This window comes from Archocentrus centrarchus, chromosome 2 (genome assembly GCF_007364275.1).
Source record: "Archocentrus centrarchus isolate MPI-CPG fArcCen1 chromosome 2, fArcCen1, whole genome shotgun sequence".
In the NCBI taxonomy this organism is placed as follows: domain Eukaryota; kingdom Metazoa; phylum Chordata; class Actinopteri; order Cichliformes; family Cichlidae; genus Archocentrus; species Archocentrus centrarchus.
In genome coordinates, this window is record NC_044347.1 from 4,699,674 (window position 1) to 4,727,247 (window position 27,574).

Below are 27,574 nucleotides of genomic sequence, written 5' to 3' on the forward strand. Positions count from 1 at the left end.
GACTTTACTCTTATGAACACCTGACCCAGGACCAAATACTTAATACTCTCACTAAAAAATAAAACACTAAAATGCATTCAAAAGCTAAGATCCTAAATAGCTGTTGGTAGACACACCCATACACATACCATGTTAAAAGACACAAAAATAAAGACACTAGCCTAACAGTGTTACAACATTAACAATGAGTCTGCCACGTAAGCTGAGCAAAGCCAGTTTAACCCCAACAGCTCTGACACAACAATCCATCCATAAAGGCTGTGGGAGATCGGCATTTTATTAGGATAATGGCATTTTTATGGTGCTTGGATGGTAACCCTGCTGTTGTCCCCTGAAACAGCTCTGGGAAAAGAGCCCATATCACTCTGCTCAAACTACGTAGCTCCACAAACAGAAGCTCAGTGAGTCCTGAGCAGCCCACTGACAGCAGTCTACTGTACACAAAATGATATGAGCAAACCTCCACTCCAGTAGATCTTGGAGAACAGGCCAGGTTATTCAACTGACTGATAAATTAATGTGAAAGTGTCTTATTGCCTCTGTTTTTACAGCATCAGGGTCGACTGACTGGTGGAGTGAATGAAGGTCAGGTTGATCTATTCTCGTAGGAGCGTGGCTGTTCCTCTGCATCCGCCCACAAGCTGCTTATCATGGACTGCAGTTTTTGTTGTGCAGTTCTGATGCTTTGTTATAATTCTGGTATTTTGTGGTTATTGATATGTTTGAGTTTTATTTATTGTTTGGTTTGGGATTTTCAGCTGTGCCTCAGGGTTCAACTCTTCAGTTCTGGTTATTTTCTTGTGCTGGATGAATCGTCTCTGCATTTTCAGGTTTATCCCCCTGTGTTTCCCTTCTCTTAAGTTGTGTTATGGAAATATGAAACAAATCAATCTGCACACACAGGTGAGTCAGTGAGGTTTTAATTGGCCTTTGCAAACAGGCCAAAAAACAATCTACTGTAGCGTGCATCAGCAGTGTGCATGGTGTTTGACAAAAAAATAATAACAAGCATAGAAGAGGGAGCAGTTATCTTTGTGCCACGGTCACAGAGCACAGACAAAACATTCAACACAATGGATAACTTGTACAGTCGAGGATGTCTTTGAATAAAGGATCATATAAAGACAAATCATGATAATATGGAGCCTCACTCTCAGAGAAACGCTGCTTTTCTTCATTGTCATAATGTTTGCCCTGGTTCATGTTTAGTTTCCTGACTTTGGCTTTTGTATTTTTGTAATCTGGAATTTTTCCAACAATTTGAGTAACAGGCTTGTTTTTATTTGTATGTTTGTTTCTCTTTCTCTTTTTGTTGACACTGTCTATGAGTCAGTTATTTGCTGACTCTCAAACTATGCTGCAAGCATATCAAGCATATCATTTCTTCAGAGATGCTGCATGTCAAGGGTTTCTATGAGACAATGAGCCCAGATAATGACTGCAGTTCAGCAAGATGAAATCTGAAGGTGCAGATTCCACCTTGGTAGGGTGTGTCTGATGGCCCCACAAATCTTTGAAACATGGTGTCAAACCACAGGACAAACTGATTTTGTCCACATTCTCTGTTACTGACACTACGTCTGAGCAAAGCTCCCAGCTGAGTGTGTTACAATGTGTGTGTAAGCAGCAGAAACAAAGCTGACCTTCCAGTGGATCAGTGCAGGTTTCAGTGAGCTCAGTTTTAGTTTGCTCAGCCACAGAGGAGGCTTTAACTACAGAGGATGTCTGAGTGTCAGGAGTGAAGGTGGAGCTTCATGTCAGGGCGAGGCTGCAGCAGCCACCTCAAATTGGAGCGCTCAGGTGTGAAACTATGAGGAAACTGAACATCCTCCTCTTTCCTCAGAAGTGCCGTGTGACCCGCTCAACCTCATTCCACAGATGAGCTTTAACAGAGTGTGAAGCTGAACTCTGAGCTGTGACAGTCTGAGCAGTGTGAGAGCGTCAGTAGATGATGAGCTGCTGAAGGGCTTTGAAAGAGGACCATGAAGATGCTGGTGGTGTTTGTGATCCTCCTGCAGGGTAAGATCACCTTCCTCTCTCTGCTCTCATCAGCAGCTTTTCTTCATCTCTCTCTATAACGTGTTGAAGCAGCAACACTGATTCTGGTTCAGATCAAACTAACAACCCAAAGCAGCTCACTCTGAAATCACTGCATTCTTCTTGGTGGCTTTCAGAGGAGCTCATGTTGCAATCAGCTGCTGATTGCTAAAATAGCTAAAATATTTGAACACAATAAAAATATAGTTCAGAGCTCTTCAACTCCAGGCCTCGAGGGCCGGTGTCCTGCAGGTTTTAGATGTGTCTCTGCTTCATCAGACCTGAGTCAAATATAGAAGTCATTAGCAGGACTCTGGAGAACTTGACTGCATACTGAGGAGGTAATTCAGCCATTTGATTCAGGTGTGTTGGATCAGGGACACATCTAAAACCTGCAGGACACCGGACCTCGAGGGCTGGAGTTGAAGAGCCCTGATATAGGTGTTTGTTTTAACCCAGTGTGTATTTGATCTACAACCACACAGGATTCTCTAAGCATTTACTTCACATGTTTATTCGTTATTCATTTATTTATTTAGATATTCTTTTGTTTTCTAAACAACCTATCCTGTCTGTCAGGTTTTGCATTTTTCTTTTATTTATTTATTCATTCATATTTATTATTATTCACATGTATGTGCAACATAGCAAAAAAAGAGCTGACAGTACAAAGAGAAAAAATAAAATGGGAGAGGATACAGGAATAAAAGAACAGAGCACAAGCAGAAAAACACACTGACTCATCACCTGCTGCAGCTGCAAGAAGACACAAACAACAACAAATAAAACAAAAATGAAACAAAAAGGAAAATAGATACACAAACTATTTTGTTGTGTGTGTGTGTGTGTGTGTGAGAGAGAGAAAGCAAGAGAGAGTGTCTTTATCATGAAATGTATTTGAAAAACACAGACCACATGCACACAAATATAGATCCCTCACTCATTCACAAACACCCAGACATCAGCCACACAACCACACACACCTAACCAATGCCAATCAAATAAAATCACAGTGTGGGTGAGGTTGTGAAGCAGCAACTAAACCCTTTGGATACGTCTTCACATGTTCTCTGCCAGAACCTCTGGACAGCCATATGAGACCACTAATGTTCCCAGCAGAGTTGCCTGTACAGTGGGAGCACATGTTTGAGTTTGTGAGGCTGATTTGGAACATCTTTTGTCTCCATAGAGAGTTTTGTATTATATGAGGTGTAAGTTGAGGCTTTTTGTGATTTTGAAGGTGTGTAAACATATTTGTGTCAATAGATTTGGATCCGAGTTGATGGAAAGATCTCACTGCTGTTTTGCATTTGTGAGGGAAATCTGTGAATCACCACCTTATTGTGTTGGAGGGATTTGTGTGCTCCAGTGATCCCAGGAGCTATGTTGTCTGGGGCCTTGCCCCCTGGTAGAGTCTCACACAGCAAATCGGTCCTGGGTGAGGGGCCGGACACAGAACAATCACAAAGACCGCATTGGAAGAGTCACCAAGGGAACAGTTCACCCTTCCCAGGATAGGGTTATGGGGCCCCACCCTGGAATCAGGCCTGGGGAGTGACCTCGAGGGAGAGCGTATGGTGGCCAGGCATTAGCTGTGGTGCTAGAAGGAGTCCTATCTGACTTGGTTGGCCTGTGGGACTCCAGAGGCAGCTGATGGGTACCGGCACACCAATCCTGAAATAAACTCTTTTGTTTGTTGTTTAAATATATATTAGACTGTATTTTTTAAAATCAAAATATAAAAGGTAGTTATGAAGTTTTGCAACTACATGGAATTATGAAGGTCAGGATCCAAGATTACAGATGGCATGTTTACTTCAGGTACATTTTCACCTTGAGGCGGCTGTGTGTTCTGATTTAGCGCTATAGAAATAAAATTGAATTGAATTGAATTTTCCATCTATTAGTACCTTGTAGTAATTAGCATAACTGATTTAAATAAATTATTTTAAGTAATAAAGTTGCATAAAATTATGCAAAAATAAAAAAAAGCACACTTAAATAAGACAACCGGGAAACTACTTTGATTTTTTAAAAACATGCCTGTCAAAAAGCCGCTACCATGGAAACATCCAGACTAAATCTCTGAAAAGTCTCTGAATGAACTGATGCAGAGTTAAGGTTCAGACTTTAGACTCAGCACACAGCTGATTCATGTTTTTGTCTCTGTGTCCTCACAGATTCCCAGCATGCCTTGGGTCTGGAGGTGTATGAGGGAGTGGAGTCTGTCCCGCTGCCCTGCCGGGCCTTTTCTGTACCAGAGTTTGCCATGCTGGTGTGGAGCCGCTACGACCTCAGTCTTCCAATCATCCATCGGCGTAGCCGGGCAGGCGATGAGCTGAGTGACCAGAACCAGCATTACAGCAGCAGAACATCCATGAAGACCGACTCTATGCAGACCGGAGACTTCAGCCTCACTCTGAGAAAACCCATTCTCTCTGACAGCAGCTCCTACACCTGCACCCTCACAGCATTTGGAAGGGAACAGACACTGGCAGAAATACATCTGCAGGTCAAAGGTGGGCAGCAAACCCTAAAACCAGTTGTAGATACAGGTCAGAGGTCAGGGGTTATCATGTGAGCACACTGCTCAGCACACAGCAGGGACAGAAACAAGAGCTGCACATGCACATTTTGATCAGGAACACCTGGGTTGAAGCTACTGAACCTGTACAGGAAGGAGAAGGGCTAACTGGATAGTGAACTTTTTGGGGGACAAAGAGTAGGTTTGTAGGAGGGTTAAAGGCAAGATGTGACATGCAAGAGAATGAATGGAGACAGAGGTAGTAAATACATTGAATTGTAGTGAGCAGTTGCAAAAGGACAAAAGTGCAATACTGATGGTGCACAATACCAAATGGAACAAACAAAACAAAGATAGATTGTGTTTAATTCGGCCGGCATTAGTCAGTTAGTTTAGGCAGTTTGGTCAAATCTAAGTTGCTCCATTTTCAGGAGACAGCTGTTTATATGGCAATGGCACGACAATTATCCTACCACACAGGAATCACACAAAAATCTATCCTGTACAAACAACAGGACCACCACCATAAGAGTCCATTTTCTGGCTCAACATATGGCCATGTTACAAAAAAACGTGTTTTTAACTCCATTTTTACTTGTAACATTTTAACTGTACAGGTTTTTATTCATGGAATGTGTTTCAAATCCAATTTTGACTTTATTCCAATTAGATAACCACTCTAACACCAAACACAAATCTATCATGAGTTATTAGCAGCTCATGCTCCATAAAAACTAAGACTTCAGCTTTAAACTTAAAAGAATGACTGTAAAATAAATTTAAAAAGCACACAAATACATTTTTATGGGTTTTCCTGGTGCAGCATTAGCTTATTTGCCCATTAAAGTTTCACAGTCGCACCATGTGTCTCACATAGCAGCTTAGCATGAGTAAGAGAAATAAAATAAAGGTTAGCTTCAACTACGACTTGAAACATCAATGAAATAAAACATCACCAAAATATACCATTCAACACAAAAACAAGACATTAGTAACACACAGCTAATTTAAATAATCCGGCCAATGAGGCTCAGACTAGCATAGATTGGCCAAATGAACGATTGACACATAAACAATGCATGGAAATAACTGAGAGGCAGGAGAAGCAGGATTCTAAAAGCCACTGGGTTACACTACCTACACAGGATGGTATCATCTGTGTGTGAGCTGTAGGTCACACACAGCTGATTCCTGTTTGTGTCTCTGTGTCATCACAGTGTCCCACCGAGTCTTCACCCTTGAGGTGTACAAGGGGGCAGAGTCGGTCCTGTTACCCTGTCAGATCCCGTTTGTATCTGGACCCACCACAGTGGTGTGGAGCCGCTACGACCTCAGTCTTCCAACCGTCCACCAGCATCAGCAGGAGGGGAAACAACTGGAAGAACAAAACCAGCGTTACAGAGACCGAACGTCCATGAAGGCTGACGCTCTGCAGACCGGAAACTTCAGCCTCACTCTGAGGAAACCCCACATCTTTGATAGCGGCAATTATACCTGCACCATCAGAATGATGGGAGAAGAACCGAGACTGACAGACGTTCACCTGCAGGTCAAAGGTCAGCAGCATATTCCAAACCTATATTAGCTTTAACAACATTAGTTTATGTGATGTTAAAGCATTTAACTGTTAACTTTTTAAAATAAAGATACTGTAATGTATGCTACCAACAGAAGAATGTGTAATATGAACAGTACAGAGTCCAGTACGGAGCCCTGTGGAACCTCATGGCTAGTGATTAAATTGGTCCCTGTTAATGTGGAATTCACTCAGTTAACTCTCGCTCAGACTGACTGAAACTGAGATGAACATTGTCTCAGTCTGACCTCCAAAGTCTGGATGTGATAGACCCAGAAGCATCACAGGAAGTTCAACATTAAATCCAAATCAGAAACAGTTGAGAGCCTTTTTAATTTTACTCCTTAATCAGTGAAACAATCTTTAATGAGCAGCAGACCTACTAGAACTTATTTTCTATTCTGCACCAGGGTGATCATGTCCATGTAAACCTCATTCTGTTGATTTCTTGCAGAACCTTATGTTTTCCCCATTGAGGCCTGGGTTCTTCTGGCTGTCTTGGTTATTACTATAACTGTAGTACTTGGAGTATATTTGTGGGGATTACTCAAGAAAGGTATGTACTGTAGTGTGTCTTTGTGTTGGTTTTTTTTCCCTCCATGTCCTTCTAACCTGTTCACACACAGTTTCTTATATTCCCACCTGGGAGCTCTCCTGCAGCCACAGTTTGGTCTGCAGTGACTGAGCTGCTCCACTGGGACAAATGAAGGTGATTCATGTGATTACAGTACATGTGATGTGTTCTGGTTTTCATCTTCCTTTTGTGTGTGTGTGTCTTTATTGTCAGGCTTTTGCTTTTGTCTCTCTGTTAAAGTACTCTGCCTCTTTTTTTAACAGTGGTTTGTTATAAATTCCAACATGGGATAGACCCAGACCCCCTGGACCCTGAACTGAATAAATGAAAAAAAAAAAAGGATGGATGGATGCATGGATGGATGGATGTCTATATTGTCTGTATCAGGGCTCTTCAACTCCAGGCCTTGAGGGCTGGTGTCCTGCAGGTTTTAGATGTGTCTCTGCTTCAACACACCTGAATCAAATATAGAAGTCATTAGCAGGACTCTGGAGAACTTGACTGCATACTGAGGAGGTAATTCAGCCATTTGATTCAGGTGTGTTTGTAACCCTTTACTTAAACTAGGTCTAAGTATGTAAGAGTAACAGACCAGCATCTAGGTTCGGATGAGGTATTGTAAGCTAGGAGTGATACGCAAGGAAATAGCTGGAGCCAGGAAATGAGTTAGACAATTAGTATATTTTAAACATGGAACAAAAGCATAAACAAGAATTCAACTTCACAAACTGGTATTCAAAAGTCCACATCAGGTTGGTTCATGTTCCCATTAGTACCCATAGTTTGTTTAGTCAGAGTCTGTCTTTGTTTTAGTCGTCTGGTACCATTCAGTTTTTTTTTCTTTTCAGTCAAATAGTGTTCCAGATCTTGTGGTGAGTAGTTACCACAAGATGAGTCAGTGCTGAAGAAACAAACGTGGTTCTCCGTTCAGGAATCCAGTTCCGGGCTCAGGCTCGCCATCTCCAATCAAGGAGAAATCCATTCAGTCCAACCAGATGGTCTCTAAATCAGCATTAGAAACCTAGCCTGTATAACAATAATAGTATTATTGCATATGACTAGTAATCAGTATCATCCAGAATCTTCTATCTTAGCTATAGCTCATTAATCAATCAGTTTTCAATAATACCATTAGTCAATAGCATTAATTTACATGCATGTTTTCTTTCCAACTCAATAACTGCTATACATGAAATAGTCTTCACCCATGTAAATAAGCATCATGAATTTCTATCTTATCTGTTTATCAATCATGAAATTATGATTCATTTTAATCAATTATCAATTACTTTACCAATTGAAATAAAATTCACCATTTGTGTTACCTGGCAGGTAATAAAATAAAATGGTAAAAACTCTCAAATCAGTTCTCAAACAGTAAACAATGTAAGGTTTCTCTTACATAACATCCAACACGTGCTTGCCTAGTATCAGCACCATTAGCACAGTGTTGAGCAACATTTCACACATTTATAATGACCATACACAATACAAAAACAATCGTGCGCTGCATCACAATGTCACAAACTCAAATAAAACTCCAAATGACTTTAAAATATGTTCAAACAATATTTTAGACAAGTTTTTGCAGCTAATTAGCATGCGCGATTAGCATGCTACTAGGTTAGCGTATCGTTAGCATTTTGCGCTCACCTGCGTATCGCATCAAACACCTACTATCAACTTTCATGAAAACGACTCACCAAGATGGTGTATAAGTAGAACACAACAGAGGAATCGTCATGCAGCCTCTCTGCCTCGTGCTCAGAGACTGGAAAGTTTCTACGATGCTCGGTCAGCAACGTGTGGGTGAAAACCTCGCTCACGCAGCACGATCATTAGCAACGACCGTCAAACAGGATGTAAACTCAAAGAGAGAGGATCAACACTTCCTCTTTTCAAAATAAAATGTTTTTCAAAATAAAATGTATACATAAAACAAATAAAAGAAGAGAAATAGAGCACTTTTCTCTACCGGGTTACGCCCTCCCCTGTTGAATATCATGCACGTCTCGTTGCATGTATATTCCATAGTGTCCATTTCTGTCATTCAGGGAGTTTGTAAAAGCTGTACTCAATCCCTGAAACAAAGATTTCACAACAGTCACTAGAGGATTTCCCAAATCCTGATAGTCAAGTCTTCTGGGAGGTTGTCTGTTTCGCTCTGACCTCCTCAAAGGTTGAGTTGTAATAGGATCATCACTTTGTAATCCTTCAGGTAAGTTTTTGGGATGGTCTCTTAGTTCCTTTCCTGCCTCCTCAGGAGATTTATCAGGTAAGGTACCTGGTTCCTCATCCACAGATTCATTAGGGCTTGGCAGATTGCCACACTCAGTTCCAGGATCTTCTTCATCTGGTAAGTTGTCTGAAAGCGAGTGCTCTTCAAGTTCTTCAGGTTCAATATTTTCCTCTGATCCACCCTGTCCAGCAGAAGGTTCAGGTAAGATGTCCATGTTCGGTGACGGTTTGGAATACTCATGTACTGTGGTAAATCGAGTGATCCTTTGACATGGGGATTCCTCAACCCATGGGATGAAAAACTCATGGTCGGTTTCATTAGATTCCTCGAGTTCAGTATCCTCTGTATTGGCAGTTTGACGAGTCCGAGGTCGACGAATAGATTTGGGCTCACGTGTCTCCTCAATTGCTACAGGAAGGAAACCACATGGGAGCAAGAGATCTCTGTGTAGTGTGCGAGAGGGACCTTCTTTTGACTCTGGTTTCACAACATAAACTGGTAGGTCTCCTGCACGTCTGACCACAACATGTATATCTGCCTCCCATTTATCTGCAAGTTTATTCTTGCCACGTAGTCGTACGTTCCGAACCAAAACCCTATCTCCGGGTTCAAGGTTAGAAACTGTGACTCTGTGATCAAATCTGGCCTTGTTCTTGTCTGCAACCTTTTGTGCCTTTCTTGATGCTAGCTTATAGCTTTCCTCTAGCCGAGATTTGAGATTTTGCACATATTGGGAATGGGACACTTTCTGATCTTTGTTCAAAGGAAGTCCATAGGCAAGATCGACTGGTAGTCTGGGCTTTCTACCAAACATTAGTTCATAGGGTGTGAACCCTGTTACATCACTGCGCGTGCAGTTATATGCATGCACTAAGGGCATAACATAGTCTTTCCAGTGATATTTCTGTTCGTTGTCAAGTGTTCCTAACATACTGAGCAAGGTCCTATTGAATCTTTCGACAGGATTACCCCGTGGGTGGTAAGGGGTTGTTCTTGTTTTCCTGATTCCTGAAATCTCACATAACTCCTTTATCAACTTTGATTCAAAGTCGGGACCTTGATCGCTATGAAGGCGTTCTGGTATGCCATAGTGGACGATAAAATGGTCCCATAGACACTTGGCTACCGTTTTTGCTTTCTGGTTTGGAGTTGGCAGGGCGATTGCAAACTTTGTAAAATGATCAGTCATTACAAGTATGTCTCTGGTATTTCTGCTGTCTGGTTCCAGACTGAGAAAGTCCATACAGACTAGCTCTAGTGGTCTTGAGGTTGTTATGTTGACTAGGCTAGCTGCTTTTTTAGGAAGACACTTCCGTCTAGTACAGCGATCACATGTTTTTACTTTTTGTTCTACATCTGTAGACATCCGAGGCCAATAGAATCTAGTCCTGACTAAGTCAAGAGTTCTGTCTATTCCCAGATGGCCCATATCATTGTGCAAATGGTGGAGCACAGAACATCTGAGCTCCTCAGGTAGAACAAGCTGAAAAGTCACCTGATTCCCATCATGTCTTTTCCGGTATAACACCTCATCATGTAACACCAACCGATTCAGCTCTCTTAAAAAGAGAGGGAGATCTGTGAGTTCTTTTCTGATGGCTGGTGGAGGAGTTTGACCGGTTTCTAGCAGGACAATCACTTCTCTGATTGTTGTGTCTGTTCTTTGTTTGTCCTTTAGCTCTGCTTTAGACAAAGCCGGAACTGTTGGTAAGCCATGCTCACCTTCTTTACCAAAGATGTCTGGAATTGCATCACCTGAGATTGTAAGTGACTCTACAAGTGTAATGCCATAGTCATTATTGTCATCTGGGTTCTTAACAAGATGGCTTTGACAAATGGCTTGAACAACATCGCGATCAACAAGCTCTGTGGCGTCAGTGTCAACTAAGTGACACTCAATGAAGCGATTTACACGCTCCTGCTCTTTCTTTGACTGGACATCATTTATGAGTTCACCATGAGGGCGTCTAGACAGACCATCTGCGTCTAGATTTTGCTTGCCTGCTCGGTACTGAAGTTTGAAAGAATAGTTAGACAAAGATGCTAGCCACCTATAACTTGTGGCGTCTAACTTGGCAGAGGTGAGTATGTACGTTAAGGGATTACTGTCGGTGACAACAGTAAACTGGCTACCATATAAGTAGTCAGTAACAGACCACTTGAGTGCCAGAAACTCTAATTTATGAGCAGGATATCGGGACTCACTTCTTGACAATCCACGACTGGCGAAAGCTATGGCCCTCGGTTGACCTTCTTGTTCTTGGTACAACGCTGCGCCTAAACCAGTTGTACTGGCATCCGTGTGAAGAATATAGGGCAGCTTGGGGTCTGCAAACCCAAGGATAGGGGCTGATGTGAGTTTGTCAATGACTTTTTCAAAAGCTTCCTGACAATCTGGTGTCCATCGGTCCTCAAAAGGCAGTTTGGGATCGAAATAGGACTGATTGGTTACTGATTTGGTCTTGGCACCTTTGCGGGATGGTGGATACCCACGAGTGAGTTCATTGAGTGGACGTACTATCTTTGAGTAACCTTTAATGAAACGCCTGTAGTAACCTGAGAATCCTAGGAAGGACCTCAGTTCTCTGAGATTTTTGGGTCTTGGCCAGGTCTTTAAGGCTTTGACTTTTTCAGGATCGGTCTCTACACCACTTTCGGAGATCACATGACCAAGGTATCGGACGGATGTTTGGAAGAATTTACACTTCTCCGGAGACAACTTTAGTCCATACTCCTTAAGACGGTAGAGTACTTGCATGAGTCGGTGTTCATGCTCTTCCAAGGAACTGGAAAAGATTATTAGATCATCTAGGAAGACTAAAACTTCCTTTAAATTCATGTCGCCTACGCACCGCTCCATCAGCCTCTGGAAGGTGCTTGGTGCGTTTGTTATGCCTTGTGGCATTCGATTAAACTCCCAAAAACCAAGTGGAGTCACGAATGCTGTCTTAGCTTTATCTGCTTCGTCAACCTCAATCTGGTAATAACCAGATTTAAGATCGAGCACCGTAAACCACTTGGAACCAGTGAGTGCTGAGAATGCTTCTTCCAGATGAGGAAGTGCATAGGCATCTTTTACTGTTTGTAGATTAAGTTTGCGGTAATCTACACACAGACGAACATCATTGTTCCGTTTACGCACCACAACTATTGGTGACGAATAAGGGGACTGAGACTCTCTTATGACACCAGCAGCAAGCAACTCTTGAAGGTGTTGGCGAACAGCCTCAACATCTTGAGGGTGTATAGGTCGTGCACGCTGCTTGAATGAAGTCTCATCATGAAGCTTTATCTGGTGTTTCACTTTATCGGTACACCCGAAATCAAGATCATGGTGAGAAAACACCTCGGGGATCTCATTAAGCCTTTTGGTTATTCGCTCTTTCCAATCTGGGGGAACAGGGGAATCACCAAAATGAAAACTCAGCGGGGACTCTTTATCTCTGCTTGGCTCACTTGCATTGACGACATTGTGCTGTGAGAGAATGCACTGAAAGGCTCCCAACTCTGCAATAACGCGAGTGGGAGGAATAGCAACATCTTGGTCTGACTCGTTAGTGATAACCACAGGAACTTTGTATGGAGCTCGAGAGGGAAGAGTTATCAAACAACTCTTAACACAAAGGCCTCCAGGCAAGGAGGACTGGTCGGGATGTTCAACTAGGGCACATCTGTTGGTAAAGGCACAATGGACATTGGCGGACCCTTCTAAAACTACAGTGTGACCAGCTGGGATGACAGCTGCAGTCTTGCCTGATAGGGTAACTAGCCCTATAGTACCATTGCTAGCAGCCGCGTGCCTTAGTTCAAGGGTCTTTAGAAGTGCTTTGAAGCCATAAGGGCCTGGTGAGTGATCAGGTGTTTTAGTGCCTAAATACATCTCATACAGAATATCAAGTGTGTTGGTCCCAACTAACACTGGTATCTGGCTTTCAGGGTGAACATCTGGAATGACAAGAGCCAAGGTTTGTATCTCAGCCTCCATTTCAAGGAACTCTTCTGGGAAGGTAATAGAAATCTCTGTATAACCTAAGTAGGGAACAGGCTGTCCAGCGGCACCTTCTACTTCTAATAGGTTATAGAGGGGTTTGAGACTTTGGTCTGGGAAGTTCTGCTTGTAAAATGACTCTGAAATGGTAGTCACTTGTGACCCTGAATCAAGAAGACAGTTTACATTAACACCAGCTATCTTCACTGAAGCTGTGCATTTGGATCCAACTAACCCCTTTGGCAAATAATTTTGCCGTTTAGCAACAGATTGCTTAAGGTTAGCATGTAGTCTGCGTTTAGCTTTATTGGGACTGGATTGTCTTGCTACAGCCTCCATTCGCCCCATAACAGAGACTGACTGCAGTTTAACTGTTCAGTAGCAACTGTGGGGTTTTCAGTTTCCCACTTCTTCTGTCTCTCTCTAAGTAGCTTCCGTTTTTCTGTGACTAGTTCTGGATTTGGTTTGTTTTCGCTGTGAGGCTTAATGTGACCATCTTCGCCACACTGGAAACAATACCACGGTCTAGGTTTTGAGCTTGGAGCTTTAACCGTTTGTTCAGTAGGTTCTTTGGCGATTTTATCTAGTTTCTGTTTCTCTTTCAGTTTCGCAGCAGACATACTTTTTGAGTTTTGGGATTTCTGTCTCGATGGCTTTGCAGTTAGTTTTACCAGCTGACTTTGAATTTCTGCAACTTGTTTAGAGAGCTCTTGAGCAACTGTGCTTAGGGTAGCAATGTTGTCATTCTCATCTTCCAAGTAACCTTTAGCAGACTGCGCATATGATGTCACTTTTTGCTTTGGATGGCCCAAATGTTGTCTCATGCGCTTGGTTTTAGCAGCATACTGATCTTCTTCTGTACGCAACAACAACAGAAGCTCAGGAAAGCTTGGGGGATTTGTTCTCTTTTGTTTTAGCTGGAGTTCAGTAAGAAGGGAATTGTCCCAACAACCTCTACAAAATTGCGTGAGAAGATGCCGGTCAACGTCATTGCCTGAGGCTCCTCCTCGCTTTACAGCAAGATTCAAAGCTACTTGAAGACGCTGCAAATATGCTGATGGTTTCTCCCCTGGATTTTGGAAGGTGTCGAGAAACTTGGCATACAGTTCTCCCCCATCTTGTACAGTACCATAGGCTGAATCTAGCAACTGAAGATATTCAGCAGGTAAGCTGTTAGGACTCAAATGTTTAACAACATCAGCTGCTGGGGGCAAGAGGCTCTCAAGAATCCGGTGAGTTTTTTGCAGTTCTGTTATGGCAGGATCCGTCATGATTAATTCCACACTGGAATGCCAGGAATCAAAATCAGGTTCGGAAGCAAGACGGGGTTCTTTACCAGAAAAAGGCCGTAGTCTGTGAGAAGACTGCTGCACTGCGAAGTCATCTCTCTTTACAATATGCTCAACCACGACACGCTGCACTTCAGGTGGGTTGAGCTCATGTACAAGGAGGGCTGGCACACTCCGAGTAAAGCTACTGGGAGCAGAATGTGATGGGCTGTCAGGATTTTGTTGTGCACCTTTAATGTTAGTGGCCATTGCAGGGAGCTGTGGCTCGACCCGTGGAGACTCAGGTAGGTTATCAGGTACATCTGCTTCTTCGGGTACATTATTCACAAGATCTTTGATCGACTCGTTAATTTGGGACATCACATCCTTCAGGATGTCTGCATATTCCCTCCCACTCATCTTAGCTAGGTTGTGAATATCAGTGAGATACGACTTTGTAGTGCTATCACCAACACTCTGTGTGTACACATCGGCCAGAGACCGTATCTGGTAGGTAACACTACTATCAGACACATGAGTACATGGCAATGGGTCTAGAGCTTTAACAGCGGCTCCTGTATTGTATTCCACAATAAAACTCGGGAAAAGCTTTGAGGTGTGGTCATCTACAGTTATGACTCTAGCAACTGATCCATATTGTTTTAAGAAGTCAACCACCTCATCATCTCGCTCATCTCCAGCTATTCCACTCACAATCACTGCATTTGGGATCTTAATTGATTGTTTTTGAATAATCTCCATTTTGAGCAATTACTACTGCAGATTAAGTAGCCAATACCTCCTGGCTGGCTCGCCACGTTTGCTCTTATGTAACCCTTTACTTAAACTAGGTCTAAGTATGTAAGAGTAACAGACCAGCACCTAGGTTCGGATGAGGTATTGTAAGCTAGGAGTGATACGCAAGGAAATAGCTGGAGCCAGGAAATGAGTTAGACAATTAGTATATTTTAAACATGGAACAAAAGCATAAACAAGAATTCAACTTCACAAACTGGTATTCAAAAGTCCACATCAGGTTGGTTCATGTTCCCATTAGTACCCATAGTTTGTTTAGTCAGAGTCTGTCTTTGTTTTAGTCGTCTGGTACCATTCAGTTTTTTTTTTCTTTTCAGTCAAATAGTGTTCCAGATCTTGTGGTGAGTAGTTACCACAAGATGAATCAGTGCTGAAGAAACAAATGTGGTTCTCCGTTCAGGAATCCAGTTCCGGGCTCAGGCTCGCCATCTCCAATCAAGGAGAAATCCATTCAGTCCAACCAGATGGTCTCTAAATCAGCATTAGAAACCTAGCCTGTATAACAATAATAGTATTATTGCATACGACTAGTAATCAGTATCATCTAGAATCTTCTATCTTAGCTATAGCTCATTAATCAATCAGTTTTCAATAATACCATTAGTCAATAGCATTAATTTACATGCATGTTTTCTTTCCAACTCAATAACTGCTATACATGAAATAGTCTTCACCCATGTAAATAAGCATCATGAATTTCTATCTTATCTGTTTATCAATCATGAAATTATGATTCATTTTAATCAATTATCAATTACTTTACCAATTGAAATAAAATTCACCATTTGTGTTACCTGGCAGGTAATAAAATAAAATGGTAAAAACTCTCAAATCAGTTCTCAAACAGTAAACAATGTAAGGTTTCTCTTACATAACATCCAACACGTGCTTGCCTAGTATCAGCACCATTAGCACAGTGTTGAGCAACATTTCACACATTTATAATGACCATACACAATACAAAAACAATCGTGCGCTGCATCACAATGTCACAAACTCAAATAAAACTCCAAATGACTTTAAAATATGTTCAAACAATATTTTAGACAAGTTTTTGCAGCTAATTAGCATGCGCGATTAGCATGCTACTAGGTTAGCCTATCGTTAGCATTTTGCGCTCACCTGCGTATCGCATCAAACACCTACTATCAACTTTCATGAAAACGACTCACCAAGATGGTGTATAAGTAGAACACAACAGAGGAATCGTCATGCAGCCTCTCTGTAGTGATGTTACCTCCAACACCGAGGCTTCGAAGCACGCTTCAAACTCGCCAGGGTAGTTATGGTGAAGCAGTGGGCCGGAGCTTGCTTCAGTTGACGTCACTGATGACGTTCGAACCACTTCACTGCTTCATTCAGACTGAATCAGCTGACTGGTTTGATTTCACAGGCGGAGCTTTGAAACTTTGGCGCGATACTCAGAGTATTTAAGACGACTGAAACGCTGTTTCACGCCCTGTACCAAACCCGCTGTGTGTCAGTGACGGCTGGTTTGTGTGAATTTCAAACTTTCAATAAGAGAGCCATCTCATTTTCCCTAAGTATGGGAATATTTTGATTTGGTGCCACCGAATAAGGTAAAATAATTTCAGCATGTCCATCCATCCATTTCTTTCCAATTATATAGGAAACTTGTGCAGGTAGGACGAGCATGGAAAAAGAAAAATGTTGATGCTTAAACCACATCAATAGCCCAAAAAATATAATGAGTTTACAGCCAATTAATCTCTCCGATCTCAGTCGCCAGGCAATCCGGCGTTGACATCGCAGCATTCCGGGTATTAATAAACTACTTTATGATCAACAAAACATGATGACACTAAGTAAGATTTAAATTAAAATATAAAATCATGCATCCACCTTTAAATTGGTGCCCAAATGTGCGATTAGCGGCCAGCGACGTTCAACGTGTCGAAAAGCAAACAGGTTAGCTCGAACGTCACTGGCCGAAGATGCAGCGATCACAACACACCTATTCAGTGTTTATTCAAATATAATACTCATAGTGCCACATCATTCAAGAGGTGCTTTTCTTTCTCCCTTTCTTACTTCCTGGTCACACCAGCTTCTTCTGTTCCGTGTGAAAGGATGGTCTCAAAGGCTGGGAAGCTGTCCCTAAAAAGAGAAACCAGTGAAGCCCATCTACTGTGGAAACATTATTCCTGAATGATAATAAAAAACCGAGATGCAAAAGCACACATTTCCTGCACACCAAGCATAATAACAAAGGAAATAACTGTACACCAAAAAAAAAAAGAAAGAAAAAAAAGGGGGAAACGGATCAATCTCACCTACTGACTCATTATTATTGAACATCTTCCCTGTCCAGTATGAAATTTAGAATCAACGACAAACCAAACCATTTTCCACATATATTTATTTATTATCATTTCATAGATGGAATTACTCAGGCAGATGATTTTTACATATGGGATACAAAGAACAAATACATAAAACAGGTCATTTGAAGAATTGTCCCAACACACGTTAAGAAGTGTTATTATACACATGAAAGCTGTGTCACATCTGCAGGGCTTCATTTGGCTGTGCAACAACCATTGTGGTCAGCAGATGTCCCCCAGGAGTACTGAATGAACCTTCGAGTAGAGAACCAATTTTTGACACAATGGTTCAAAAAGGTTCAGAGCTTCAGAAAGCCTCGTTTTGCCATCACTACCTCTCTGCCTCGTGCTCAGAGACTGGAAAGTTTCTACGATGCTCGGTCAGCAACGTGTGGGTGAAAACCTCGCTCACGCAGCATGATCATTAGCAACGACCGTCAAACAGGATGTAAACTCAAAGAGAGAGGATCAACACTTCCTCTTTTCAAAATAAAATGTTTTTCAAAATAAAATGTATACATAAAACAAATAAAAGAAGAGAAATAGAGCACTTTTCTCTACCGGGTTACATGTTGGATCAGGGACACATCTAAAACCTGCAGGACACCGGACCACGAGGCCTGGAGTTGAATAACCCTGGTCTATATTCACTAACGTTTTACTCTGGGTAACAACCCCACTCTGATGTTGAATATTTCCATCAAAGAAAATGCGATCAGTGCTGTTGCTGTTCATCTCTCAGTCCCCCAGGTGGAGGTGGATTCAGGGGTGGAGTCTGTCCAGCTGCCCTTTAAAACCACAGTTCACCTGCATGAAGGTGTTACAGTGGAGTGGACAGACAGAAAGAACAGGAAGATCCACGTGTATCAGGATGGCTCTGATCTGCCTGAAGAACAGCACCAGGTTTACAGAGACCGAACCAGGATGAATGAAAACCTCCTGAAAACTGGAGACCTCAGTCTGACCCTGAAACAGCCCACAGAAGAAGACACAGACACCTACACCTGCACCGTCTACAGCCGGCGTGGAAACATCCTGATGAAGAAAAGTTTGCAGCTCTATGTCGGAGGTCAGTGAACTGAGTGGAAACATGTCTAGAAACTGGCATCAGCAGTCAGGTGTGTGTACCTGGCTTTCCAAGGAGCTTTAGCCTAGAATGCATTAATATTAATATGGTATCACTTATGTTACATTTTCTTGTGTAGTCAATCTGATATCCATCTAGCAGTGGCTCCACATCAGTTTTAAGAACATTTGTCCTTCCTCTCTCGTCATTTTAAAACATTGAAATGCGATAGGCCTATAATCATTGTCCTCCTGAGGACATGCCTTGTTCTGGAGCTGGTATTTTGGTGGAATTTTTTTCCATATTTATGTATCAATTAAGATATACATTGCTGTGTCAGAATTTTGTCCCACTCTTCTTTGGAGGGCTCTGAGCATGAACAGCCTTTTTAAGGTCAGACCATAGCATCTGATTTAAGTCTGGACTTTGACTAGGCCACACGAAAACTTTCATTTTTTTTTTTTTCAAACCATTCAGAGGTGGACTTGCTGCTGTGTTTTGGATCACTATCCCGCTGCTTGATCCAAGTGCTCTTGAGCTTCAGGGCACAAACTAATGACCGGACGTTCTCCTTCAGGATTTTCTGATTGAGAGGCAGCAAAGCTGGCCCAGACCATCACAGTACCACCACCATGTTTGACTGTAGCTATGATGTTCTTTCTATGAAATGCTATCAGTCCATATTTTACCAAAAGATCATCCAGATGTTTGCAGGTAGATGTGAGCCTTTGTGTTCTTGTTGGTCAGCAGTTGTTTTCTCTCCCATGGATGCCATCTTTGCTCGATCTCTTTCTTATTGCTGGATCATGAACTCTGACCGTTACTGAGCCAAGTGAGGCCTGCAGTTTTTTGATGTTGTTCTGGGTTCTTCTGTGACCTCCTGGATGAGTCATCAATGCTCTTGGAGTAATTTCAGTAGGCTGGCTGCTTCTGGGAAGCTTCCAGGTTTTATCCATTTGTGGATAACGGTTCTCACTGTGGTTCTCCGGAGTCCCAAAAATGTCTTTGTAACTCTTTCAGACTGATAGATGTGAATGACTTTGTTTCTCAGCTGTTTCTTGGGATGGTGGGATGATGTCTTGCTTTTTTTAATCTCCATTTTGTTATACAGGCTTTATTTAAGTGATTTATTGATTGAACAGGTCTGGCAGTAATCGGGGCTGGGTTTCCAAAAAAGTGTACCTTTTATAAAAGTTAATTTAAACACAGATTTAAACAGGGAGGGGAGATTGTGCTCTTTGCACACCCCATACAGCAACCCTGCTGTGGTCCCTGTGGGGGCACATCCACCTGGTGTTAGTGTGGGTTTGCCCTGCCCACACAGCCCCACAGGTCCCCCACACCCTCCCTCTGTGGACACTCACCGGCATGTTTGCTGGGATGTCCGATACTGTGATTTACTCAGCAGAGTGGCACCTTCATTTTTTTTTTGTCAGTTTTCATTAAAACAATTATATGACAATTATATGATACACTTATATGATATAAAACAATTATACTGTATCACGAGTATATGAATTGATGCAACATCATGTTTATGATAAAAGAATGAAAAGATCTTTTATAACTGAGGAACATATTTCACACTGTGAGTAACAAAAGTCTCAAAACTTAAAAATAAATATTGGAGTGATGTGTTTTCATTTCTTCTCTATTTGGTTATCATTTCACAAACAAGAAAAGAGTTTGTCACAGTTATTCCTCCTCATCCTGCTCCTCTTATAGAAAGTCTTCCTCCTCTCTCTCAGTCCCCCAGGTGGAGGTGGATTCAGGGGTGGAGTCTGTCCAGCTGCCCTGTAAAGCCACAGTTCACCTGCCTGCAGATGCTAAGGTGGAGTGGAAGGTTGATTACGACACAAAAGTCCACGTGTATCAGAACGGCTCTGACCGGCCTGAAAAACAGCACGAGCTTTACACAGAACGCACAATGTTGAAAAGAAACCTGCTGAAAACTGGAGACCTCAGTCTGAGCCTGAAACACCCCACACATGGAGACAGCCACACCTACACCTGCACCGTATACAGTGGGTGGAAGAAGATTCTGATGGAGAAGCAAGTGGAGCTGAAAGTCAGAGGTCAGTGCTGTAGATACAGGTCATTCTCATGACAGTAGGCTCAGTACCACTGTGTTCTAACCATGATAGGATGTCTCCTGTGTGTGGCTTTTATTTTATTTTGGATTTAATTTTCACCCAGATGCAAAGGCAGACGGGCTGTGTGGCAGGCAAAGTGTGGACCCCATCACAGTCTCGGGTTTACACAACCTTGAGTTTAATACTTGGTTCAAAAGCAAAATCAATACAAAATCCCTCAAAAGAACATAATCCAACAAACAAGAAGGAACTTCAGGCAGCCAGGAAAAAACAAAACACAGAAGCAGAGAGCTTCCAACAACACCACGACCAAGAACAGGAAGAAACATGGAGAATAAATACATCAGGGTTAATGAGGAGGGCGTGGAAACACCAGGGAACACAGGTGGACATAATAAGACTAATGAGACAAGAGAAGCAAAACTAAACATGGACTAAGAGACAAAAACCTGACACAGAGGCAGAAGGTAACAATAAACACGGTAATACAAAAACAACCAGAATCTCTGAACATATTATTATTCATTTTAAACAAAAAATAACATAAACAGAACTTCAGACAACAAAACACTGGACAAGAGGTCCAGGACCATAACACCACATTAATAATCAGGCATGGTGGAGTCACAATAACTACAACATGCTTCCTGCAGAATTATGAAACATGTATTAGCAGCATGAGATCTTCACTTTCTTCATCTCATTTTCCAAACTTGTGTGAAGTTTGAGACTTCTCTGAATGAAATGACTGAGACTATAAATCAGTTCAACACAAATAACAGCTGGCTTTACAGATTTCTTAACAACACATTTAAAATCTGAACATTCTCTAAAAAGCCTCTGGGTTTGGCTGCTGATTGTGGTCTCCACAGAGATGTTATATTTGTGTACCTCAGTCTGACTCACATCACTCAGTGAAGAGTTTCACATGTTTCAGTCAATGTATTAATACAGTTCATATGCACATTACAGATGTTACAAACAGCAGCTGAGGATCACATCTTTGTCTCTGTTAATAAAGTTGGATCAGTTCGAATAGTTTGTTGCACTGAAAGCAGTGTTTCTACCAGCTTAAATTTACTGATTAATACTTACAGTGGAAACTGCCCACCATATGTATAAAAAGTACTTTAAAAAACTGATTTTTAAAAAAGTGTTTTTAAGCACTTGCAGAATGCTTGGCTTTAAAAAACTTCATCTCTGGATAAAATCATTATACATGGATGGATAAAGAGCTCAGCTGCTTGCTGAACAAAACAAACAGGTCTGATGTTCAGAATTGTTATTTTATTTCAGAAGGCGCCCAACACTTGCAACAGACAGATGGCGTTTAGAATAGAGTCGAATAAATATTTAAAACATGTAATTTGATCATTTCTGGAGCAGACTCGGCATCAGTCTTCGTGCTCTCCATGAACGGCATCAACATGCCGCTGCGATCCTCCCGTCTCCGATGAAAATGCTCTCACATTCCTCCCTGAGTTTTAATTTGAAATAAGCTGTTAATCAAGGTGTAGGCCTGTGTTTGTGAGCTCATTAGCATCTGTTTATTTAGAGATACATGCTCCTCACAGGACAGCCACTGCAAACATCTGATTTTCTAGACTATGATGCATTACTGCACATTCAACACAATAGATCAACACAATTTCCAATGAACTCAGCCAGGAACATGTGCAGTAGTAATATTGGTCAATATCACAATAATGGCAACATGTTTCAGCAAAATAAGCACTTTGAGTTTGGCCCTGGATAAGCAGAAGAAACTAGATGGATGGATGGACTTTGGATCCTATATGTAAAATTTGGCAGAACTGCAGTTTTGTGTGTAGTGGGGTGTTTTCATAGTGTTTTATTGCTACTTTGTTCTATCAGATTGTTCCAAATGTTCTCACATTGAGCTGTGTCAGTGAGTGAGTGTGACAGAAACACTCAGACTGTTTCTCTGCTTCATCAAGTCAAATCCTCAGAGACTGAATAAAGTTCTGTCCCACTAACAGCAGCTCCAACAGTCTGTTCTTCCTGTCAGTCTTCATCTTTCTGCTGCATCTCCTCTTCACACTGACCACTTTCTCTCTAACAGTGAGCTCCCAGTGAAGCAGCAACATTCAGCCTGTTAGAGGCAACACAAATGTCTCCATCCAAGCGCATGTTGTGCTTTGTTGTCCTCTCAGTCCCCCAGGTGGAGGTGGAGGAGGGGGTGGAGTTTTTCCTGCTGCCCTTCAAAACCACAGTTCACCTGCCTGAAGACGCTGTAGTTGTGTGGAGGGATGGTGATGGAGATAAGGTCCACGCATATCAGAGCGGTTCTGACCAGCTTGAAGGACAGCACCAGGTTTACAGAGACCGAACAAAAACGAATGAAGACCTGCTGAAAACTGGAGACCTCAGTCTGACCATGAAAAACCCCACAGAGAGAGACAACTACACCTACACCTGCACCGTCTACAGCAGGGAGGGAAACATCGTGCTGAGGAAACAAGTGGAGCTGAACGTCAGAGGTGAGTGCTGTAGATGAAGGTCAAAGGTCATGTAGTTTTTTTCTCTAAAAGCTTTTAGTTTTAATCTATTTTTAATTCACTGAAATAATCTAAATTCTTTGATGATTTTATCTAAAAGTCAAACATGTCAGGTGGAGCAATTGTGTGTTTTTAGCTTCATGTGTTGGAGCTCAAATATTCCCACTTTAAACACAGGAAACAAACTCAGCTGTGGAATGATGTTTTTTTGTGCCCTGGAATGATTTCTTAATCTACCAACACATTTTGAGACATATTAATATCAGCCTCACATGTCCCAGAATGGCTAGATTTATATTTATATACTGAAGATTTTCATCTCTTTATCTGCTCTCACCAGACAGTGTACAACAATATAGTCCAGACAACAAATGAATTAAAAATACTCAATCCAATAAGAAAACACAGAACAACAAATAAATATAAAACATACGGCATTAATTACTACACATTGGATGTCCATCTACCAATAAAATAAAAGAGAAACTGATTTTATTTTTATTTAAAAAAAAAGAGTTTGGTCCGCAGAAGAAAATGGATGGAAGGATGGATGGAGTTTGGTCCTGAGAGATGGGTACAAACACAATTCAGACCTACCAAAGTATTATATGTGCAAAACACATGAAGCCATCAAGATCCATAGGGGTTCAGTTGAGCTTTTTATTGGTTCAGTCACTGTAGCAATAAAAGTCATTGTGATCATTTTCAATGTGCTATCAAATAGCATCAAAACAAGCAGGTCCAAATGAACAGAGTCAGTGTGGATAAAGAAAAAATCTATCTCCAGTGTGATCTAAGACTAGTTTATATATAATTAGTGAACTCCAGCAAGAACACAGACAGTAAGAACTAGAGATGGCATGATACCACTTATCTTACGTCCAATACAGATACTGATATTTTACATTTGGATATCTGCCGATACAAGGCCGATCTTTTTTAAAACAATTGTTTTTAAATGCCTGGATGCATTTTACAACAGTCTCTCACACAACAATTGCTCTATAACCTGAAGCCTGCTGCTCCTGTGTGAGAAGGTCATGCACCGGCTTGTGGCATGTTGCAAATTTCATTAGGGCTGCAACTACTGGGGTTGCTCTCGGCGTATGGATATGTGTGAAAGTTAGATAGTAAGCACTTGGCTGTAGGCTGCTTGTATGGGTAAATGCAAACGTGTTGTATAAAGTGGCTGTATACTCTAGCTGAGCGCTCAGAGCAGAAAAGTGCTATATAAGAAGTAGTCCATTCACTGCCAGTGGTCCTGTTTCATCACTGCTCACCTTAGCCCGAACAGCTGGGTCTGCTCACCTTCCCTAAGGTTATTTGCTCCCACAGATAAATGATGCATTTGATCACATTTCAGATCCCAGTTGGTTTGGTTCTCTTGATCTCCACAGTGACTAATGGCAAGTAGAGTTTGCCCCCAAAGCAAGACCAGGAAATACCTTCACCATCAGGCACAGACTGTGGCAGTTCAAAGTCATACCCTTCAGGCTCTGCAACAATCCAGCAACATTTGACAGACTGCTGAAGAGAGTGCTGCTGGACTTTCCTTAGAGCCACTGTGTTGTGTACCTGGACGACCTGCTGGTGAAGGCTAATTACTTTGACAAAGTACTATCCAATGTGAGTGAGGTTGCAAGTCAGGACAGCGGGAGGCTGATGCAACACTGGCTCAGGTGAGGAGGTGGCTGCAGATGGTATGGCACCATAAATGCACAGGAGTAATGGCACAGGGGCCCAAGATTAAGGCCTACCACTCTCAAGGGGGCGACATTGACATGCATGATGGCCTCATGTACGAGAGGTAGCAGGCCCTCCTCCTACAGCTGCTGGTGCACGGTTCACTATGCCCTCAGGTGCTCAAGCCTTGTCCCTGGCTTAGTGGGGGCAGGGCACTGTGATAATGCCAAGACCCGCGATCGCCTCACAGGGCAGTTCTACTGGCCTGGCTGCTGATGAGATGAGGAGTTGCATGTGCAGTGCTGTGACAGCTGTACAGCCCAGAAGGAACCAACTCAGCACTCCCTTGCATCACTACAGCAGTATTTGGTGGAGGCGCAATGGAATGAGTGGGAGTGGACATTCTGGTGCCTTTCCCCATCACTGATTCAAGCAACTTGTGGCCATGGATTATTTCACGAAGTGGCCTGAGGTATACGCACTGCTGGATCAGAGTGCAACAACAACAGCAGAGAGGCTGGTGGAGAAGATGTTTACCTGCTGCATTTTGCAGTGCAAAACATGAAGACAAAGTCTTTGGTTTGGTCCTAATCTGCTGTCAAGTCTGTTGGATACTGCTGGATGTGCAGCTGTTAGATCCCAGAGCAGAAACTCATTAGCCTATTGATCCCAGAATATTGCATCAATAGAATTGATGTGACTGTGATCAGTGTAAACAGTGATTTCCACGTCTCCTTCGTGATGTGTCGGTGTCAGAGCTCAATGCACTTGTAGAGTATCATGTGTTTCTGGCTCACATCCAAAGTGTTGCAGCTCTAATGTACAGCTGTCATATTAGAAATAGAAGCAGCTCTGATTTTAGTGCTCCAATAAATCCATGAAGTTATGAATTCACACATGAACAGTTTTCTGCAGTGTTCCTCTCGGCCTTATTTGCAGCTCCACTCTTGTATTTGCTGGAACCGTTATTGAGCTTCATGAGCTGTTTCTGCCTGTAGGAGGCGCCACTCCATCACTTCATTCTGTGCACAACAAGAGTCACATGATACTGAACCAATCACACTTTGCACAGCTCTTGTTGTGTTTGTTGTCTTCTCAGTCTGTCAGGTGGAGGTGGAGGAGGGGGCGGAGTCTGTCCAGCTACCATTAAAAACTTCAGAAAACCTGTCTGGAGATGTTAGAGTGGAGTGGCAACGCTATGAACCATCAATGAAGGTCCACAAATATCAAAACGGCTCTGAACAGCTTGAAGAACAACACCAGGTTTACAAAGACCGAACGAAGATGAATGAAGACCCCCTGAGAACTGGAGACCTCAGTCTGACCCTGAAACAGCCCACAGAGAGAGACAGTGGGAGATATGGATGTGACGTCGTGAGGAGTGGATTCATAATCAAATCGGAATCTGTGCTGCTCAAAGTCAAAGGTGTGTGTGTCTGTGTGCGTGTGTGTGTGTGTGTGTGTGTGTGTGTGTGTCTCTGACTGTCTTGTGTCTCCTCTGCAGGGAGAGCTCAGGTCCAGGATCAAACAGAGAACATCAGGAACAGAAGCAGCTCCATTGATCCGACTCCTCTGATGGCTGATCAATCAGTTTGATCTGTTTGTTTGATTATTGATCAGTGATGTCAGAGTGGAGTCAGTGTGATGTTGTTGTTGTTGTGTGTCTGAGGAAGAGGAGCACACTCACATTTACGTTCCTACCAACAACATGATCACATGACCAGAGGGTCGTGGACTTCAGTGGTCCTAACAATAGTGGATCTAGTGATCCTAGTAATAAAGGAACACTCCACATGTTCTACTTTGAATGCTCATCTCCAACAAAGCAGACTTGTCATCACTTTAACTCACTATGATGGATTGTTGGCATTCGTCTTTGTGTCTTTGGCACATTGGATAAAGTCATTCAGATTAAACGTTATTGTCATGGCTCAATACAAGTACAAGGCAACAAAATGCAGTGAGCATCTACCAGTAGTGCAGGTAGTAGCTTTGGGCAAAGTTGTAAATATACAAATATAAAAAATGAAAACTGTGCAATTACAGACATGGTGCAGTTATAACAGACAGCAAATGGTAGCAAAGGGCAATTATGACAGTATAATGAATATGAGAGAGATGTGGTAATATGGTCTATGGATATTTATAAATGCAGAATAAATATGTAGGGTGGTTAAATAAGTTATAACATTTACAATATCCCGTGAACAGAGTGTAAGATTACTCCAGTGTGTGCAGTAGTATTCTTGATGTAATGTGGTGTAGTTATGAGTGAGCTGACGAGTTCAGTAGTTTAACAGATAATTAGAAAAAGCTATTCCTCAGCCGAGTGGTTCTGGTACTCCTGTATCTCCTCCCACAGGTCAGGAGGTTATACAGAGTGTGAGAAGAGTCCCTGATGAATCTGTGCAGTCTGCAAACAGTGCTGGTGGGGAAGGTCGCTGATGGCAGGTAATCGTACCTCCTTTACCTCAGGCTAAAGGAGGCAACACCAGTTTTGGAAGGGTATCCACACCTTGGTCCCCAAAACCAGAAACCCATTGTTTTGTGAAACCCTGCTGTTTCACAAAACAGTGACCATGAACAGTTAACCGAACTTGACGTGACACACCCACCTGATTGTGACTTATCTGAAACCACTGCCAATGCAGAACCGAATATGGAGAAAGATCCAAATGGAGATGAACCTATGGATTACTCACTTGTAGGAACCCTACCGGATAGAAACAATACGGGAACTGACAACCAAGTGGAAAATGAAACCATCACCATGTTGGATGAACCTCCTGGAGATTCAGTCGAAGAACCAGTAAGCCAATCAGTTGAGGTGCCTGATTAAATGTATA

The 27,574-nt window shown here is 42.2% G+C and overlaps 2 protein-coding genes and 1 long non-coding RNA gene across 3 annotated transcripts; 1 reads left to right on the top strand and 2 right to left on the bottom strand.

The window, feature by feature from the left end:
- Nucleotides 1-1,982: 1,982 nt before the first annotated feature.
- On the top strand, nt 1,983-27,567 carry LOC115798342 (uncharacterized). The gene is made up of 7 exons (XM_030755168.1): nt 1,983-2,019; nt 4,218-4,556; nt 5,779-6,117; nt 6,592-6,693; nt 20,182-20,294; nt 22,814-23,027; nt 27,380-27,567. Exons 1-7 carry the CDS (start codon nt 1,983-1,985, stop codon nt 27,565-27,567), a joined length of 1,332 nt encoding a protein of 443 aa, XP_030611028.1.
- LOC115796431 (uncharacterized) lies at nt 7,310-11,184 on the bottom strand. The gene is made up of 2 exons (XM_030752847.1): nt 8,415-11,184; nt 7,310-7,737 (listed from the first exon to the last, which is right to left on the bottom strand). The coding sequence occupies exon 1, from the start codon at nt 10,377-10,379 to the stop codon at nt 8,691-8,693; it is 1,689 nt and encodes a 562-aa protein (XP_030608707.1). The 5' UTR covers nt 10,380-11,184; the 3' UTR covers nt 7,310-7,737; nt 8,415-8,690.
- Nucleotides 15,099-17,835, bottom strand: LOC115796932 (uncharacterized). Its single transcript, XR_004021366.1, has 3 exons — nt 17,703-17,835; nt 16,195-16,240; nt 15,099-15,517 (listed from the first exon to the last, which is right to left on the bottom strand). It is a non-coding gene; the product is annotated as an uncharacterized LOC115796932 (long non-coding RNA).
- Nucleotides 27,568-27,574: the final 7 nt, after the last annotated feature.